The 19,277-nt window shown below is 40.2% G+C and overlaps 1 protein-coding gene across 8 annotated transcripts in view; it reads left to right on the top strand.

Annotated features, from left to right (window-relative positions):
- The window catches only part of MYPN (myopalladin), a 314,293-nt gene that overhangs the window by 176,762 nt on the left and 118,254 nt on the right, over positions 1–19,277 (top strand). For all 8 annotated transcript variants that reach the window (XM_033941751.1, XM_033941752.1, XM_033941750.1 and 5 more), the window contains 3 exons: positions 5,564–5,612; positions 8,312–8,432; positions 17,446–17,517. In XM_033941751.1, the coding sequence (XP_033797642.1) occupies positions 5,564–5,612; positions 8,312–8,432; positions 17,446–17,517 (242 nt within the window). The remainder of the gene's footprint in view (positions 1–5,563; positions 5,613–8,311; positions 8,433–17,445; positions 17,518–19,277) is intronic.

The following is a 19,277-nucleotide window of genomic DNA, read 5'->3' as shown; positions in this document are numbered from 1 at the left end:
TCGGCAACAGGGCCCCCCCCCCCCCATCGACGGAAAGTAAGACAAGCAAGCAACGCGGGTAAGAAAGGCAATGAGAGCTGTAATTGTGCAAGCGGTGCTGCTTGCCCAAAGCTTCCCTCTGACACAGCTTCCTGTTTCCGCCTGGGCGTTTGGTGGGGTGGGGCAGGGCAGAGGGCCTAGGGGCCCTTGATGAATTAATCCTGCCCTGGTGCCAGCGCACCATCAATACAGCGCTCAGGGTGGTCCACCCCCCACCCCCACTTATTACACTACTGCATGCAGGTGCCTTTACATATAACTCAGATTATTAGCAACTAGGTTTCATTGCAAAAACTTATACTAAAATACATGAGTTGTGGTAAAATAAACCATCTTAATGGAAATCAATATTGATAACTGTAATCTTTGTCCCAGCTCCATTCCCAGATCATCCCAGCACTGTCCAGATAGTGCTGAGACAGTCTGTAAGGATATTTAAGGAGGGGGAGTTATAAGGTGGGCTGCTATAAAAGAACTCATGTTCTTTTAGCACAATTCCCATTTTATGCAATGAGACTTAGTTCCTAATAACCTGGGTTACCAGTAAAATAATCCTTCTTAATGGTAGTCTACATTGATAACTTCTCCCTCTGTGCTTTCTCTGCCGCCGCACAGCGGCGGCGCGTTCCAGATTCCACCCCTCAACTTCCGCTGATCCCTCTGTGCTTTCTCTGCGCGTTCCAGATTCCACCCCTCAACTTCCGCTGATCCCTCTGTGCTTTCTCTGCCGCCGCGCAGCGGCGGCGCGTTCCAGATTCCACCCCTCAACTTCCGGTACATGATACTTAAATTCAACCACTTTGCGGCGCACGCCAGCACTCTGACTAGCATTGATAGTTACTGCATGAACAGAAACTTAACTTTTAGCGTTTATTTTATCTGTTTTAAATGATTTTAAATTTTCAGTTTCATTTTATTTGTACTAAGGTTGTTACCTTGCTTTTATTTTCCTTAGCTGATCCCTCTGTGCTTTCTCTGCCGCCGCGCAGCGGCGGCGCGTTCCAGATTCCACCCCTCAACTTCCGGTACATGATACTTAAATTCAACCACTTTGCGGCGCACGCCAGCACTCTGACTAGCATTGATAGTTACTGCATGAACAGAAACTTAACTTTTAGCGTTTATTTTATCTGTTTTAAATGATTTTAAATTTTCAGTTTCATTTTATTTGTACTAAGGTTGTTACCTTGCTTTTATTTTCCTTAGCTGATCCCTCTGTGCTTTCTCTGCCGCCGCGCAGCGGCGGCGCGTTCCAGATTCCACCCCTCAACTTCCGGTACATGATACTTAAATTCAACCACTTTGCGGCGCACGCCAGCACTCTGACTAGCATTGATAGTTACTGCATGAACAGAAACTTAACTTTTAGCGTTTATTTTATCTGTTTTAAATGATTTTAAATTTTCAGTTTCATTTTATTTGTACTAAGGTTGTTACCTTGCTTTTATTTTCCTTAGCTGATCCCTCTGTGCTTTCTCTGCCGCCGCGCAGCGGCGGCGCGTTCCAGATTCCACCCCTCAACTTCCGGTACATGATACTTAAATTCAACCACTTTGCGGCGCACGCCGCAAAGGCGCGCGCCTTCGGCGCGCGCCAAAGGAGCGCACTTAAGGAGCAGGTTCTGCTCCTTAATGCGCTCCTTTGTGCGATACTGCAGTGCAGATTATGGCTTAAACATTCTAAAGGGAAAAACAAATTACTAATAAGTAATAAATCATTGAAAACTAGCATCTTCTTTTCTTTTATAATCATTTTAATCATCTTCTCTTGGGTTTTTTTATCAGAAGTAATGAAGTTGACTCACTGTGCTTCTAATTTCGAATTGAGAACAATGGAGGAACCAATTTCTTCTATTCCAGTTTTTTGGGGTCATAGACCGAGTAAATTTGAACCTCCAACTAAATTACTAAATAATAACTCTAATCTAAAAAGAATCTCTACTGAAGGAACTCTTCCTAATAACTTACAAGCCGCAAAAACGTTCAGATATAAAACATTAAACATTGGATTAATTAATACTCGCTCAATTAAAACTAAATATCACCTTATTAAAGATCTTATTTTGCATCATTCCTTAGATATACTATTTCTAACTGAAACTTGGCTATCAGAGGGTGAGGAAGCATATCTCTCATATGCTTGTCCTAATTATTTTTCTTTTGTATTTAACCATCGTTCTGTTAAAAGAGGTGGAGGACTGGCAGTAATATTTAGGGACTCATTAGTGACAAAGGTTGATAACTCTACAGGGTATGCTTCAATTGAATATCTCCATCTCACCATACATTCAAAACCCAAAATAGATGTCTTACTAATCTATCTACCCCCGCCAGTCAATTCAGAAAATATTGTTCTTTTACAATCTCTACTTTTTGAATTTGGAAGTTCATCTTTAAATCCACTAATTTTAGGTGATTTCAATATTCATTTCGATGACCATCAGAATAACTTCTCCAATACCATCCTCTCTTATATCAAACAATTAGATTTATGTTCTTTAATAAACCAGGCAACTCACCAAGCAGGTCATTCTATAGACTCGGTATTAGTTCCTCTCTCAGAAAGGAATAATTTTACATTCAATCATTGCCTTCCAGTTCCATGGTCTGACCACTATCTGATCTCTCTAACATACAATAGCCATAGCATTGACCATAAAATTAAACGCCAAACAATTAGTTATAGAGATTTCAAGGATCTTTCTTCCGAATCTCTACAAGCTGCATGGGATTTTGACTTTTCCGAAGCTTCCTCTAGCACTATAGATGATCTAAACAACAAATGGAATATGGCAATTCAAACCACATTAGATAATTTGATTCCGATTCAAACTAAAACCATCTCCGCCCGTAAAGTTTGTAATCCATGGTTCAATGCAGAACTTTCACTTCTCAAAAGACAATTGAGAACCCTTGAACGAAGATGGAGGAATAATAAAACTCAAACCAATCTTACCTTTTTCAGAGAACATTCAGAATTCTATAAAGCGAAAATAAATCAAACAAAAATGAAATATTATTCTGAGAAAATATTTAAAGCTAAAAACCCTTCTTTTTTATATTCTATTCTCAATAATATCACACCAAATAATAAAAAACAATTTGAGTTAAATAGTAAAATTCCCTCTGCCCAAGAACTCTCTGACTATTTTAATGAAAAAATTTCAAACATAAGGAAAACCTTTAATAATGCTAATGTTAAAATTGAATTAGATCAGATTGACCAAGATGTATTATTTTCAAAATGTTCCAAATTTAAAATACCGAGCCTTAAGGAGATTGAAATTACTCTTCAAACTCTGAATATCAGAAGCTCAAAAGCAGATCCAATACCACCATTTCTTCTTAAAAAATACTTTGACATCTTTGGACCTTGGATTCATGTATTAGTAACAGAAAGTCTAAAACAACAAACAGTTCCACTAGATTGGAAAAAATCCTTTATTCGACCTATTCTTAAAGATAAAAATGCTAATCATGATGATTTGTCTAATTTTAGACCAATATCCAACATTCCATTTTTAGCAAAGTTAACAGAAAAAATCGTCTTTAAACAAATTTCAGAGTTTGTAGAGCAAACAAACGTGTTACATCCTAATCAAACCGGTTTTAGACAACACCATAGTACAGAACATTCACTAATTGGTATGACAACTTCAATTCAATATTTCTTGGATCATCATCAATCGGTGCTTTTAACTTCTCTGGATCTCTCAGCAGCGTTTGATACGATTGATCACGGTTTACTCCTTGCTAGACTTCAATCTATTGGGGTTACAGATGATGTTCTAGCTTGGTTTGCATCTTACTTCAGTAATCGCACATCTACAGTAATCTTTAATGATTCTTCTTCCTCAATTTCACAAATATCATATGGGGTTCCTCAAGGATCAATCCTTTCACCTTTACTTTTTAATATATTTTTGGCACCTCTGTTGACATTATGTCAATCTATAGGATTTCATGTTTTTGCCTATGCTGATGATATCCAATTATTGTACCCCCTCAATAATAACAATATAAATGAAATTCTGACAATTAATGAGAAACTGGAACAAATTCATCATTGGCTGGACAAAAACAGGTTGGCTCTCAATATTAAAAAAACTAACATCATGCTGTTTCCTTGGAAGGAAAACTTTTCCTTAGTTACTCCTATTATGATTCAAAATATTCCTCTTCAATTAGTTAAAAATACTAAAATTCTAGGAGTAATTTTTGATAACAAACTAAATTATCATGATCATATTAGTAGTATTGTTAAAACCACCTTCTATAGATTGCGGAAAATTCGATCCATTTCTAAATTCCTCTGTCCTAGAGCACTTAATATTCTTATTCACTCTCTGGTGATGTCTAAAATCGATTATTGCAACTCATTATTTACAGGAATTACGTTACAAGAAATTAAACGTTTACAAATTATTCAAAATGCTTCCATTAAATTAATAACAAAATCTAAAAAATTCGACCATGTGACACCACTCCTTAAAAAGGCTCATTGGCTTCCTGTCATACACAGAATTACACACAAATTATGTACTATTATCTTTAAAACATTAGAAAATAAAACTCCAGCATTTTTATTCAGACTACTTATCCCATATTCTGTTAAAAGAACTTTAAGATCTAGTGAACGGAATCTCTTATCAATTCCTACTTTGAAAGTAATAGGCACAAGAAGACAATATATCTTTTCATGTACAGCCCCCCAGATCTGGAATGCGCTTCCTATGTTTTTACGGGAGGAGAAAGTGTTCGGGAAATTTAAATGCGAATTAAAAACCTTTTTGTTCAAGGATGCATTTGCAAATTAAGTAAAAATTTTTATACAGTGTTATTTTAGTAAATTATTTTTCAGCCAATTTTAACTTCCTTATGTGTTTTCCCTTTATGTTCTTTCTTTACTATAAAAAATGGAGTTCTTTCCCTTTTTACCCTTTTTTTTTTACGTTATAATTGAGAAATTGTATGTAATGTTTTTGTTTCCCTTCATTTATATTTTATTGTACATCGCTTAGAAGTTTGATTAAGCGATTCAACAAGCAACCTAATAAACTTGAAACTTGAAACTTGATGGAGGCAAGTGCTGAAGCATTCTGTAAGGATATTTTGTATTGCTATCTGGATTTAGCTAAGGTGGTCTGTAAGAATATCTGGTGGCATTATTTGAGTGCTGAGGTGATTTTTTGGGATATTTGGTGGCACTTTCTGGATAGTATCATCGAATAGTGATTTAGGTATTTATCCTGATAACAGCAGCCAGTATCCAGATAATTGCTTCCTCTAAATCAGTGGGTCCCAACCCTGTCGTGGAGAACCGCCAGACAGTCGGGTTTTTGGGATAGCCCTAAGGAATATGCACGAGAGAGATTTGCATATAACGGAGGTGACAGGCATGCAAATCTGCTCCATGCATATTCATTAGGGCTATCCTGAAAACCTGATTGGTGGTCCTCCAGGATAGGGTTGGGAACCACTGCTCTAAATCACTAAAATAATTATAAAATTTTGTTTCTCTATAGGTGCTTCTTCCTCTGAATCTGAAGGTGACCAGAAAGAAGAAATGGCTCAGTAAGTGATGACTTCACATGTTGTTTTTAAACATTTTTCTTCCTTGTACCTGAGAACTGGAGGGGGGCCAGAGCAGATTTTCAACAAGAGCTCCAGGGGTGATCCAAGTAAATACAGATCAGTGAACCTGATGTCAGTGTAGGGTACAATACTGGAAGCAAGTAGTAAGAACAAAATCCCTGGTTATATGGAATACATGCACCAATATAGAAACGCCAGGTCATGACTTACTAATCTATTCGAAGTCTTTGAAGCTATGAATACACATATGGATAAAGGTGGGCTGATTGATGTGAAGGCAGGGCCTTTTGTAAATTACCAACAAGGATATGCAGGCGGGCACATATATTTGCTGGCATGTATAACAGTGGCAGTAATTTTATAAATATATACATAGAAAAAATAAGCAGCATAAATCTGGCAGTTTCCACCTTCTATTTAGAAGCAAAAATTTTGCAGCTTCCACTTGTACACATCAAGGTCATTACCAATTCAAATTTATTGAGAAAAGACCCAACTTGGCCAAATTTTAGCATACTGCCTGTTGGTAAAGTTCTGACCTCGTTCACCTTGTCTGGATGTTTAGAAACTGGCCGTTATCCAGCTAAAGGTTCTGAATATCCAGATATTTTTGACTGCTGTAGCTGGTTAAATATTGACCCATTAGTTTACATAGAATTCCATATCATACTCCAGTTGCTAATGTACTTTTACTATCTTTCCCATACATATCTACATCACAGCTTTCTGTTAAATATGACTGACATTCAGTATTCTAAATGAGAAGAATATGGAAAACCATTTCACAGGGGGGAAAAAAAAACCATTCTGCTCGATCTTCCTGCTTTAGTGTTGTCACACCAACTTTTTGGAACTCTCTGCCCTTGGATCTTCATTCCCCAAATTATCATTTATAAAATTAAAAACTGTACTAAAAATACATTGTTTCACTTTAGCTTATCAACTACCATTACAATATACCTCTGTCTATCCTGCTGATTTTTGCCCCGTTACAGCATCACTTTCAAAGTTATATCACATTACATACTCTCCCTTCCTTTTGTATCTTAGTTTAATGGTACTCTGATCTTGATGGTCTTCCAAGCTCACAACACAGTTTCAGGGAGTTGCAGAGTACAGAATCCTTACTACTTGAGCTAACATCAAACACAAAATCGTATCTATGTAAGGGTGAACAATCTGTGTCACTATCATTTGACATTTCAGCCACATTTGACACAGTGGATCACACTCTACTTCTTCTAAAGTTGAGTGAACTAAGCATACATGGAGTGGTTCTAAAATAGTTTTCAGAATTCTTAGGAAATAAAACCTATGAAGTAAGAAAGGGAAATAAGAAGTCCCAAAAATGGAATGCTCTTTGCGGAGTGCGCCAAGGCTCTCCACTGTCTCTTTCCTTGTTCAACATCTACTTAAAAGGATTAGGAAAAAAAATTCTTCTCCCCTCAAGTTCACACATTTTTATACGCAGACGATATTTTCCTACTTTGTATAGCCAAAGATTCTTTTGATATCACCTTACAACACCAAACAAAGACTATTGAAGACCTGAGTTCTTGGACACAAAAGAATTTCCTTAAACTTAATAAACTGAGGAACAAAGTGCTCTGGTATGGTGGCTATAACTCACTACCCTGCACAGATCTAGTGTTAACTAAAGGAGGTATCCTTAAGATTGAGAAAACTTCCAAAATACAATCCATTGCTCTAGATTCTTGTTTTACTTTTGGATATCAGATCGACTCCTTGGTCAAAAAATTATTTTTTAGGTTAAGACAACTAAGAACGATTAGTTCCCTCCTAAGCCAAAATAATTTCAGAATGGTTGCACAAGACTATTGTAACTCTTTGCACTATGGCATCACTGAGAAGGAATATCAAAGATTGTAACTACTCCAGACCACCATGGCTAGATTAATTTTTGGAGTAGGCAGATTTGAGAAGACTAGCCCGCTATTGGGAGAATTATACTGGCTGACAAAGGAAAAAAAAGAGTTCATTTCAAGATCGCTTGCATGACCTACAAAGCAAGATTACTCTAATGGACTAGTATTGGGCATCAAGGTTCCCTGCTCCTTCTATAACTCAAGAAAGACACAACTCCTGAAGCTGACCTGTCCTTCCTCCCACCAAGTTCAACAGGAAAAGCTATTTGAATCTACCTTTGAATTCCAGGGTCCAAAAATCTGCAATTGTTTACCACTATATCTACGTCAGGCCCTTTTCCTTGTAACCGCTATTCTCCAATGCTCTCTAGAATCTTATTATAATTGTAATGATTGATCTCAAATCTTATTGTTAACCACAATGAATCCTTGTTGACAATTGCGGCATGGAAATAACATATACATAAGTAAGCAGATAGCAACATCTAAAACATTTACAATCAGAATCACAATTCAGTCAAGAGGATATCTCCACTAACATCACTGTCCTCAGCAGTTTCCCAAGTTCTCAAATATCAGAAAACAGCCTCAACTGCTTTTTAAACTCTCTTCACCTCTCTCTTACTTACAAACCAATGTAATCCAGGCCTCCTATTGTTTTGTTTCCCTTTTTTCCCCTTTATTGTAATGTAAACCTCTTAGATATTTGTATTATTTGCAGTACATTAGATAAAGGTGAACTAGGAACCATACTGACTAAGTTAACTTTTGCTTATTTCTCTAAATATGCAGGGTAGAAAAGTCACCCTCTACTGCAACTGTATCATCCCACACGCCCAGCACCGTCAGTCAAGATGTGACTCAAGGACAGTCCGCTGTGGCCCAGCAAGCATCGCCAAGCTCTCCACAGCAGGTAAAAAGATTCACTCTCTTTACGTGAAAATCATTATCACTGAATATCAGAAACTTTCTATCTCTAGACAAGGCAAAACTCCAGTTAATACATGGGGGTCAATTCTATTTCTTACCTCCCAGATTCTATAAAGGTCACCCAAATTTGGATGTCCAAAATTGTGTGCTCATCCCAGACTGGCACCCAAAATAATTAGTTAATGGTCTTCAATGATTTAATTATTGGAGTTAGCAAGCACTGGGCACTAATTATAATTTGGGTGCCAATCTGGCTGCTCACCAGTCTGCAACAGTGGGCACCTAAATTGGATCGTGCAAAACTCAAAAAGGGGCGTGGACAAGGGAGAGGCATGGGTGGGTCAGGGGCATTCACAAAAGATGTGCACCGTGTTACAGAATGACAGAGATCTGCATCCAGCTTGTGCACCAGGATTTGAGCCTGAAATGTCTGCCTGTCCAAATTAGATTGTAAGATCTGAGCAGCGACCATCCATTGAATGTTAAATATAACAGGTGGTACAGAATGCCGTAGCTAGATTGATAACAGGAACACCAAGATATGAGCATATCACACCGTATCTCCAACAGCTGCACTGGTTGCCAATGCATTTAGAATCCAATATAAGGCAGTCATGATTTGTCACCAATTTCTATACGGCATGATCCCTGAATTCTTTAAGAATAAGATGGCTGGTTATCAACCAACAAGATCATTATGCTATGAAAATTCTGCATTGTTAAAGACAAGTGTCAACCCGAAATATGTGGAAACTAAGGGCTCCTTTTACTAAGCTGCGCTAGCGGTTTTAGCGCGAGCTGCAATGCCATGCACACTAGACGCTAATGCCTCCATTGAGCTGGCATTAGTTTTTCCGCATAGTGCAGAGGGCAGCGCACGCTAATCTGCAGCGCATGCTAAAAATGCTACTGCAGCTTCATAAAAGGAGCCCCAAGGCAATGACTAGAATTGTGGAATTCCCTTGTTGGGCAAATTCGGAAGTGCAGTGATAGATGTTCATTCAGAAAGTTACTTAAACCACAATTATTTGTTAATGCATTCCTTTGAATATTGATTACACTTGTTTGATGATTTGCTGCAAGAAATGAATCCTTCTGTTTTTATTTGTCTTAATTTGTTTTTATATTTTATGTATGTAAACCGTTTTGGTATGAAACGGTACAGAAATTATTAAAATAAAAATAAAATAATAAATGACATAACATAACATAAGTATTTATTTATATACCGCGCAATGCCTTGCGGTTTGAGGCGGTGTATAGCAGGAATACAAGAGATGTAAAACGCCTCCAAAAAGTCCAGAACTCAGCAATTTGACTCCTATACAACCTCAGCTACAATGACCCCCATTACTCCAGCGCTCTATGCAGTTCACTGGTTACCAGTCAAAAAGCAATGCATCTTCAAAGCCCTGGTCATGACACACAAGAGATTCTACCAAAAACCCCAGCCTACATAGCATCCAAGCTACGCCTATACACCTCTAACTGACCTTCCTCTTCCGCCAATCGGGCCATTAAAAACTGCCTCCTCAATATACTTCTCCTAGTACTCTTCGCTATGACCAGCCTGGTCTCTAGAATAAGCTCTGTTATTGCCTACTGTAACCTATTTGTTGTCATGACTAGTCTGTTTTCAAACGGTTGTGAATGTCTACTTGTAACCCATTCTGAGCTTCTGGGAGAACGGGATAGAAATCGAAATAAATAAATAAATAATTACATCAAAGAAAATTGTTAGTATTAAAGATAGATAAACTGTAGCATAGTATTAAGGCACATAGATATTGCTTGCCTGTCCCAGACAGGATCACAATCTATGCTATACAGCCTGAAAAGAGATGGTAGGAACTATCTATATAATAAAACCGTAGGCGGCGCATGCGCAGTCTTATCGGCGTGCTTCCATGATCCGTATGTCCGTGGCCGCCAAGACTGCAGCATGCCCCGCGCTTACTACGGCCCCACGCGCAGCTCAGTTCGGCACGGCGGTTTCCCCAGATAGGGGAAGCCGAAAAACTCAATCCCGCCTCATGGTCCTGCCGCCGCTCACGAATTCCCCCCCCCCAATCCTCCTGCAACAGCCGCTACCGCTCCTGTTCAAAGCGGCCTGCTGAGGTTCGCGGCCGCTGTAACGAACCTCGCAGGCCGCTCTCCACATGGTAGCACGTTCCCTCTGACGCAATCGCGTCAGAGGGAACATGCTACCGAGTTGGAGAGCGGCCTGCGAGGTTCGTTACAGCGGCCGCGAACCTCAGCAGGCCGCTTTGAACAGGAGCGGTTGCGGGAGGGGGGGGAGTTTTAACAGGAGGAGTCGCCGAAAAAAACCTTCAGCCGCAGCAGGCCAGCACACGGGAAGGGAAGGGGGAGGGGCCGAACGGAGCAGGGCAGCTCAAGGTAAGAAGGGAATGGGGGGTGGGGGAAAATGTTTCTACTACTCAGGAGGGACCTGGAGGGGAAGGGAAAACCGCTGCTGCTTCTGCAAAGGAAAGTGGTGGTAGGGGAGAGAAGGGAATGGGGGGTGGGTGGGGGAAAATGCTGCTACTACTTCTCAGAGATCTGGAGGGGAAGGGAAATATCACAGCTGCTTCTGCAAAATAAAGTGGGGGGGGGGGAGAGAAGGGAATGGGGGGTGGGGGAAAATGCTGCTACTGCTTCAGCAAGGACCTGGAGGGAAAGAGAAATACCGCTGCTGCTTCTGCAAAGGAAAGTGGGGGGGGGGGAGAGAAGGGAATGGGGGGGTGGGTGGGGGGAAATGCTGCTACTACTTCACAGGGATCTGGAGGGGAAGGGAAATAGCACTGCTGCTTCTGCAAAGGAAAGTGGGGGGAGGGAGAGAAGGGAATGGGGGTGGGTGGGGGGAAATGCTGCTACTACTTCACAGGGATCTGGAGGGGAAGGGAAATAGCACTGCTGCTTCTGCAAAGGAAAGTGGGGGGGGGGGGGAGACACAGAAAGAAATACAGACAGACAAAGGAGGCTAGGGAGAGAGACAGACAGAAATAAAGACAGACAGGGGACCAGAGAGACACAGAAATAAAGACAGACAGGCAAAGGGTGCCAGGGAGAGAGAGAAAAAAATTGCAGGAGGGAGAAAGACAGAAAGAAAGGAAGAAAGAAACAGGAGCAGGGAGAGAGACATAAAGAAAGAAAGACAGACAGCCATATATTCTAGCACCCGTTAATGTAACGGGCTTAAACACTAGTTTACATATAATAGAAGAAGAAAACAATGTTAAAACTCAGAAAAGAAGAATGAAAATGAATGAAAAAGAAAAGCAAAAAAAAAAAAAAAGCACATCCAGGAAGTGGGGATTATAAGGTCTTTTAATTATTTATAAAGATGATAATAGGTTGTAAGGATGGGGTTGGGTTTTTTTTTAGGTTTGATAAATAAGTCTGATTAATCATATGTATAACTTATGTTTAAAATATGTATAATATATCTTGGAACATATGATAAAATTTTATAATTACTTTAATAACAAAGATTAAGATGGGTGGGGGAGGGTAATGATCTGTATGAATCTTGTAAAATCATAAGTGATGTCTAAAGTGTTAAATGTGTAATCTATGTTGTTTCCACTTATTGAAAGTGTTTTAAAATGAATAAAGATTATAAAAAAAAAAAAAAGAAAGAAAATTAAGCTGAAGTAGGATAGAAGTTCAATTGGACTCAGTTCAGTGTAAGGCTGTTAACAGCGTGATAAAATGATTGATATATATACAGCACTGCATACGCCTTTCAGCGCTATAGAAATGATAAATGGTAGCAGTAGTAGTTCAGCTGGTTTAAGTACTCCTGCCCAATGCCGAGCACAGAATTCAGCACTCAGTGCTGTTCTATAAAGATTGCTTATCCTGGGCTGCCCTTTATAGAATTAAGTTGAGCACCGGTTTTTATTGGTGCCAAATATTCAGCACAATTTATAGAATTTCCTCCTATAAGGGCTCCTTTTACTAAGCTGCGCTAAATCCACGCTATACGGCTAGAACTAATGCTCAATGCTGGCGTTAAGGTCTAGTACGCGCGGTAATTTAGCGCGCGCTATTCCGCACGTTAAAGCCCTAACATGGCTTAGCACAAGGAGCCCTAAGTGTGTTTACTATGTTACAAAAAAAAGAAGGGAAAACCAGATACTCAAGTAAAGCATCAATAAGAATCATCCTATTCAATATATGTTCCCTCTAAGCAGAGCAACTAAAACATAAACCGGTGGAAGTAAAAACGCACTTATTCATACAAAAATTGGAGGAAAAAGCCTCAAAAGTCCCAGCACAGCTTGATAACTGAATTGCAAACACAAAACAGGACTAGTTTCTATCATAAGAAGAAGAAAAAAAAACCCTCCTCCAAATGAAACAAAAAAAATCTTTAGTTCAAGGCAAGACAATTTTAAAGTCTCTAAACCAATCTGTAGAGCAATTTAAACAAGCACTTGTCTTGTAATGGGTAGGGGGAGAGGGCATTTCACCAAAGACTTCGTCAGAGGATTGTGAAGTGCTATATTTCACCTATAAATTTCATTTCACTAGATTCTCTTTGTGCCATGCTGAGCACATGGGCAATCACTCATACATTCTAGGAGTGTGGCTCGCAGATTTTCCATGGTCGCTCACAAAAATAATCGCCAATCTGGAAAATTGTTGGTTTTTAGAATGCGTTGCTCACACGAAAAAATCTTTTTAGAACTTGTTGCTCACGTGACAAAAAAATTGCATGCACCTGGCCAATCCATAGAGGGAGCATTGCATTCAAATTATATCTGGAAATAAAAAAGTTCCTAAAGTCTACGAAAAGTTCACTCATATTTGGAAGCTAAAAAGCAAGGCACTAAGCGCACATTCTGTATTGACATCTGGGTGCTCAGATTTTATTATACAGTAGAGTGCAAGTTGGCATTTGCACACTAATATTTAAGCACAATCGCGCTATGTAATGGGCTGGTGCAAATATTAGTGAGTAAAATGTTGCCTTAGAACACGTAGTATTCTACAAGTCAGTGTTTCTCAATTCGGTCCCTTGCCAGTCAGGTTTTCAGGATATCCATAATGAATATGCATGAAAAAAATTGCATATAATGGAGGCAATGTATGCAAATCAAGTTTATGCATATAATTTGTGTGTACATTTTAATTGAGTAATAAGTGATAACTGTTAATGCAGTTAATTGGTTTCAATTAAGATTTGCACATGCATCTTCCTAAGCACTATTCTATAAAGATCCATACGCAAATCTTTTAGCGGCAGTCCAAAAGGGGGTGGGCAAGTGGTAGTGTTCTTAGTTCAGAAATGACATTTACATTTAAGCACTAGGATTATAGCATGAGAGGGGTTCAGCATGACAACCAGGGATTTACGTTGAAGAGAGCAGATCTCTGGGGTTGCTTGAACACGTCTTAGAAGAGTAACCCAATTCATCCTACTAGTCTCTCTCTCTTTCTGTATATATAAATACAGGTAGTTGTCGATTTATGATCACTCGCCAACCTGTATATATAAATACAGGTAGTTGTCGATTTACTCGCCAACCAGTTGTAACCTGATTTGGTCATAAGTCGAAAATGGCTGCCATAAGTTCCCGCGGCAATCTCACAAGACTGCCAAACCTCGCGGCAGTCTTGCAAGGTTGCCGTAGGAACTCACGATAGCCATATTTTTCAGCAAGATTACACAAGCAGGAGCGTAAGAGGATCACTTTTGCCCCGACTCACCCCATTGGACTGCCAGAGTCTAAGATAGACCCAGGGGGAAGTCTACACCTGTTCTGGAGAGAGGGATGGAGAATGGCTGCCGCAGTCGGGTCCGGTCATAAAGTTGAACAGTGATAAGTTGGGTAGGTCATAAGTCAATGACTACCTGTATATTTATTTATTTAATTTTCTATACCGTTCTCCCAGGGGAGCTCAGAACGGTTTACATGAATTTGTTCAGGTACTCAAGCATTTTTCCCTGTCTGTCCCAGCAGGCTCACAATACTGACATACATTACCTTCTTAGTATGAGTTATTTTAGCATAGGTCCCATTTTATGAAATCAGACCTAGTTACTAATTGTGAACACTAATGGCATTAAGCATATATGAAGGAAATACACATACTCTAGTAACTCTAGCTGTAAATTTGTACCTGAGGCTTCAAAGGGTGAATTGAGTTGCCCTGGCTTCCCTGGTTCTCCTTCCACAGCTCCATCTATTAGTTACTCTGGGGAATTTGCTTCACTTGAACATGTATCCTAAGCAGCAGCATTTTTTTTTTCTGTTTGATAGTTAGATTATTCCGAGTATGAATAGTAGAAGACTGCTTTAAGGCAAACCTTGTCATTGGTTCTTCACAAGGAACAGTCTTGCGCTGAAGTACTGCTAAGACAGAAATAATAGTTTGTGGCCTCTGAACTACCATTTAAAAGATACTTCGATGATGAAAGGAGATGGGGAAATGGTGATGAGTTAGCTTTAAAGTACACACTGCCCTTTTCTCTTTCTCTGAAGACTCTCGTACCTGCTAACAGCTGGAGTTTTTTTTTTGCGGTGATAAGCAGTCCATTTTGAAACAGAGGAGATGGATGATGCGGATTTAACCATCCTGCATTTAGGCAGGGAGTTGCATATTCCCAGCACAGATGGCTTCTTGAAAATTGAAATGAGCTAGAAATATTAAAATCTAATAGAGTTAAGTTGTTGTGTTTTTTTTTTTTATTTAAGGCATTCCTGGTACTTATTCTTACATTGTACCCAGAAGGCTGTATAAACGAAGAGGAGGATACTCTTCTTACCTTCTGGGCTTATGTGGAACAGGGGAGGGGGCAGGATTCATTTCAACTCTGTTTATTGGGCAAGTTACTCTTATCTGTACCCTTTTCCTGTACTGCCTATTTATGCCAGGGGTTGTTTATTGGCCTAAATGCCTGCATTTAAGTTAGGCACCCAAAGGCTCCTAGATCAAATTCATGCATCTTAGTTAGGCACCCAGTGGCTCCTAGATCAAATTCCTGCATCTTAGTTAGGCACCCAATGGCTCCTAGATCAAATTCCTACATCTTAGGTAGGCACCCAAAGGCTCCTAGATCAAATTCCTGCATCTTAGTTAGGCACCCAGTGGCTCCTAGATCAAACTCCTGCATCTTAGTTAGGCACCCAAAGGCTCCTAGATCAAATTCCTGCATCTTAGTTAGGCACCCAATGGCTCCTAGATCAAATTCCTGCATCTTAATTAAGTACCCAATGGCTCCTAGATCAAATTCCTTCATCTTAGTTAGGCACCCAGTGGCTCCTAGATCAAACTCCTGCATCTTATTTAGGTACCCAAAGGCTCCTAGATCAATTCAAAAGCATGCTCACAACCCGCCCCCTAACCACACTCTCTTATAACTATGTGCTTTGCACTAGGCGCCTGTTGTAGAATCACGCCCACCAAGTTAAGTGCCTGTCAATTAACTCCAATTAGTACCAATTAAGCAGTATTGAGTGCCAATTACTGGCACCGATTTAGCCTGTTGCTCAATTAAATTAGGCACCTACAACAGCTAGGTATGCCAATGTAGATTTCTAACTTTAGGTGCCCTTTATAGAATTTCAGGCTTTGTGCCTAACTTTGGGCAAGAGAATTTACGCCTGTCAAAGGCTGGCATAAATGTTGATGCCTGATTGATGGCAGTAGGCATTCGATAACATTACACCTAATTTCTGGGAGTGCCCCGAATCTACCCATGCCACTCCCATGGCCACACCTCTTTGGAGGTGCCCTCTATGAAATTTAGGCACACGTGTTATAGAATAAGGTAAAGGACAAATCCACACGTAATTCCTAATTACTGCCAATGAAGTGCTTATTAACTCTGATTGTTAGCACTTAATTAATTAGTTTTCATGTGCCCGAACTGGGCACTCAAATTTGGGTGACTTATACAGAATCCAGGGGACAGAAGATAGAATATTATAATTTGCGTGTGTTTTTTGGCAGTGTAGGTGCAAGCATTTATACTGGTGTGAATAGTCACACCTAAAATATAGGTGCATATTTGTCCTGCTATAAAGAAAAGTAGGTGAATGCTTTTCTTTATAAAATAAGCTCCAGTCAACTTCTTAGCACCTAAAAATAAGTGAATTGTTACAGAATTATCCCTATGATGGGAAGTTCTATAATGGTGGCATTCTCTCTCTTTATCCCTCCTCCCCTTTTGGGGATATAAGAACTTAAGAATAGCCATACTTGGTCAGACCAATGGTCCATCTAGCCCAGAATCCTTTTGACACAGCGACCAATCCAGGTCACAAGTACCTGGCAGAAACCCAAATAGTAGCACATGAGTCTCCTCAATGATGTCACAGAAAACTGAAACATGAACAGTGAGGCTCACTGACCCTACTCTAACTACTGATGCCACAACAAGAGGAAGGGCATGACAAAAGTGATAGCCAAACTTTCAAAATATTTAAAATGTCAGCGGCAGGAGAAGGTATACTTGCTGGCAATGAATCTAATAAAAAGAAAAATCTTTACCACCCAGTCAGGAATAACATTATGGATTATCACTAACTCTGGGAGGCCTAAATATGTTTGCACAGTAGCAAATATCTTCTAAATATATTTATTCATACTTTAAAAAGAAATCTAAAACCTGTGGTAAGAGCGGATAGCGTAGTTGGTTTTAAGAAGGTTTGGACAATTTCCTGGAGGAAAAGTCCATACTCTATTATTGAGGCAGACATGGGGGAAGCCATGCTTACCCTAGATCGGTAGACTGGAATGTTGCTACTCTTTGGGTTTTGGCCAGGTACTAGGTACCTGGATTGGCCACCGTGAGAATGGGCTACTGGGCTTGATGGACATTTGGTCTAACCCAATAAGGTTATTCTTATATTCGTATCTACCTTTTCAAAGGCACTACTTATGTACCTTCTGAATTTAATAGAATCAGATTTTATGTAACTTTAGGAATTTGCATTACAATTTACTAGCACTGTATTACCAAATTTTTTTTTTTTAATTTACAGAATCAAAGCACTGCAAACTACTTGCAAGGACTAGATGGAAGACCTATAATAGCTGCTCCAGTTTTTACAAAGGTACTTTATTTTACTATAAATTATTTTGCTTTGGCATGCCAAATAGATACTTGCATACAGATGACTGAGTTGAGTGATTATTAAGGGGCTCATTTTTCAAATCATCTGGACACACACAAAGTACCATAGTAGCCAATGGTACTTTGTTTGTCTAAGTGCTTTGAAAATGAGCCTCTAAATCAACCTTGCCTATTACATAAATCATCATGAAGTAAAATGTGCTTTATGTGGTCTGCAGAAATGCTGTGAGTTCCCTAATGATATGGTGAAGAGGGCCAAGGGGCAAATGCCAGCCAGAGAGGGGCACTGGAGGAGTAGCTAGGACTCATAGAAACATAGAAACATAGAAAGATGACGGCAGAAAAGGGCTACAGACCACCAAGTCTACCCACTCTACTGTCCCACCCCATTAAGTCAGAGTGCTGCTCGACCCACGTAGGGATCCCACGTGGATGTCCCATTTATTCTTAAAGTCGAGCACGCTAGTGGCCTCGATCACCTGCACCGGTAGTTTGTTCCAGTGATCCACCACCCTTTCTGTAAAGAAATACTTCCTGGTGTCACCACCAAATCTCCCTCCTCTGAGTTTGAGCGGGTGCCCCCTTGTGACTGAAGGTCCCTTAGGAAAGAATATGTCGTTTTCCACCTCGACACGACCTGTGACGTACTTAAATGTCTCAATCATGTCACCCCTCTCCCTGCGCTCCTCTAGAGAGTAGAGCTGCAATTTGCCCAGTCTTTCCTCGTATGAGAGACCCTTTAGTCCGGAGACCATCCTAGTGGCCATTCGCTGGACTGACTCAGCTCGAACTACATCTTTACGGTAATGTGGCCTCCAGAATTGCACACAGTACTCCAGATGAGGTCTCACCATGGCTCTGTACAGTGGCATTATGACTTCAGGTTTACGGCTGACGAAGCTTCTATTGATACATCCCATCATTCGCCTTGCCTTGGATGAGGCCTTCTCTACTTGTTTGGCAGCCTTCATGTCTGCACTGATGATTACTCCTAAGTCCCGTTCTTCTGAGGTCGTAGCTAGTGTTTATCCATTCAAAGTGTATGTTCTGCATGGATTTCTGCTGCCGAGATGCATCACCTTACACTTCTTTGCGTTGAAGCCCAGCTGCCATGTTGAGGACCAGTTTTCCAACTTGATCAGATCCTGCGCCATACCATCCGTGAGATCGCTTTCACCTACTATATTACACAGTTTGGCGTCGTCGGCAAACAGTGCTACTTTTCCCTGAAGCCCTCGGGTCAAGTCCCTTATGAATATGTTAAAAAGGGATGGTCCCAGGACTGAGCCCTGCGGTACTCCGCTAGTCATCTCCGATGTCATAGAGAGGGTGCCATTGACCACCACCCTCTGAAGTCTTCCACTCAGCCAGTCATTGACCCATGCCATTAGTTTCTCACCTAACCCCATCGATTTCATCTTGTTTAATAGTCTACGGTGTGGGACACTGTCAAACGCTTTACTGAAATCCAAGTACACTATGTCCAGAGACTCTCCCGAGTCTAGCTTTCCTGTCACCCAGTCAAAGAAGCTGATAAGATTGGATTGGCATGACCTGCCCCTAGTGAATCCATGTTGACAGGGATCCCTCAGATTCCCCTCATCGTGTCTAATTTCCCTTTAAGTAGAGTTTCCATGAGTTTACACACTATTGATGTGAGACTTACTGGTCTGTAATTTGCAGCCTCCGCTCTGCAACCCTTTTTGTGCAGAGGAACAACATTGGCAGTTTTCCAGTCCA

The sequence above is a fragment of the Geotrypetes seraphini genome, chromosome 4, assembly GCF_902459505.1.
Source record: "Geotrypetes seraphini chromosome 4, aGeoSer1.1, whole genome shotgun sequence".
NCBI lineage: Eukaryota > Metazoa > Chordata > Amphibia > Gymnophiona > Dermophiidae > Geotrypetes > Geotrypetes seraphini.
The sequence above is the reverse complement of the archived record's forward strand: the minus strand, read 5'-3'. Positions and strand labels throughout refer to the sequence as shown.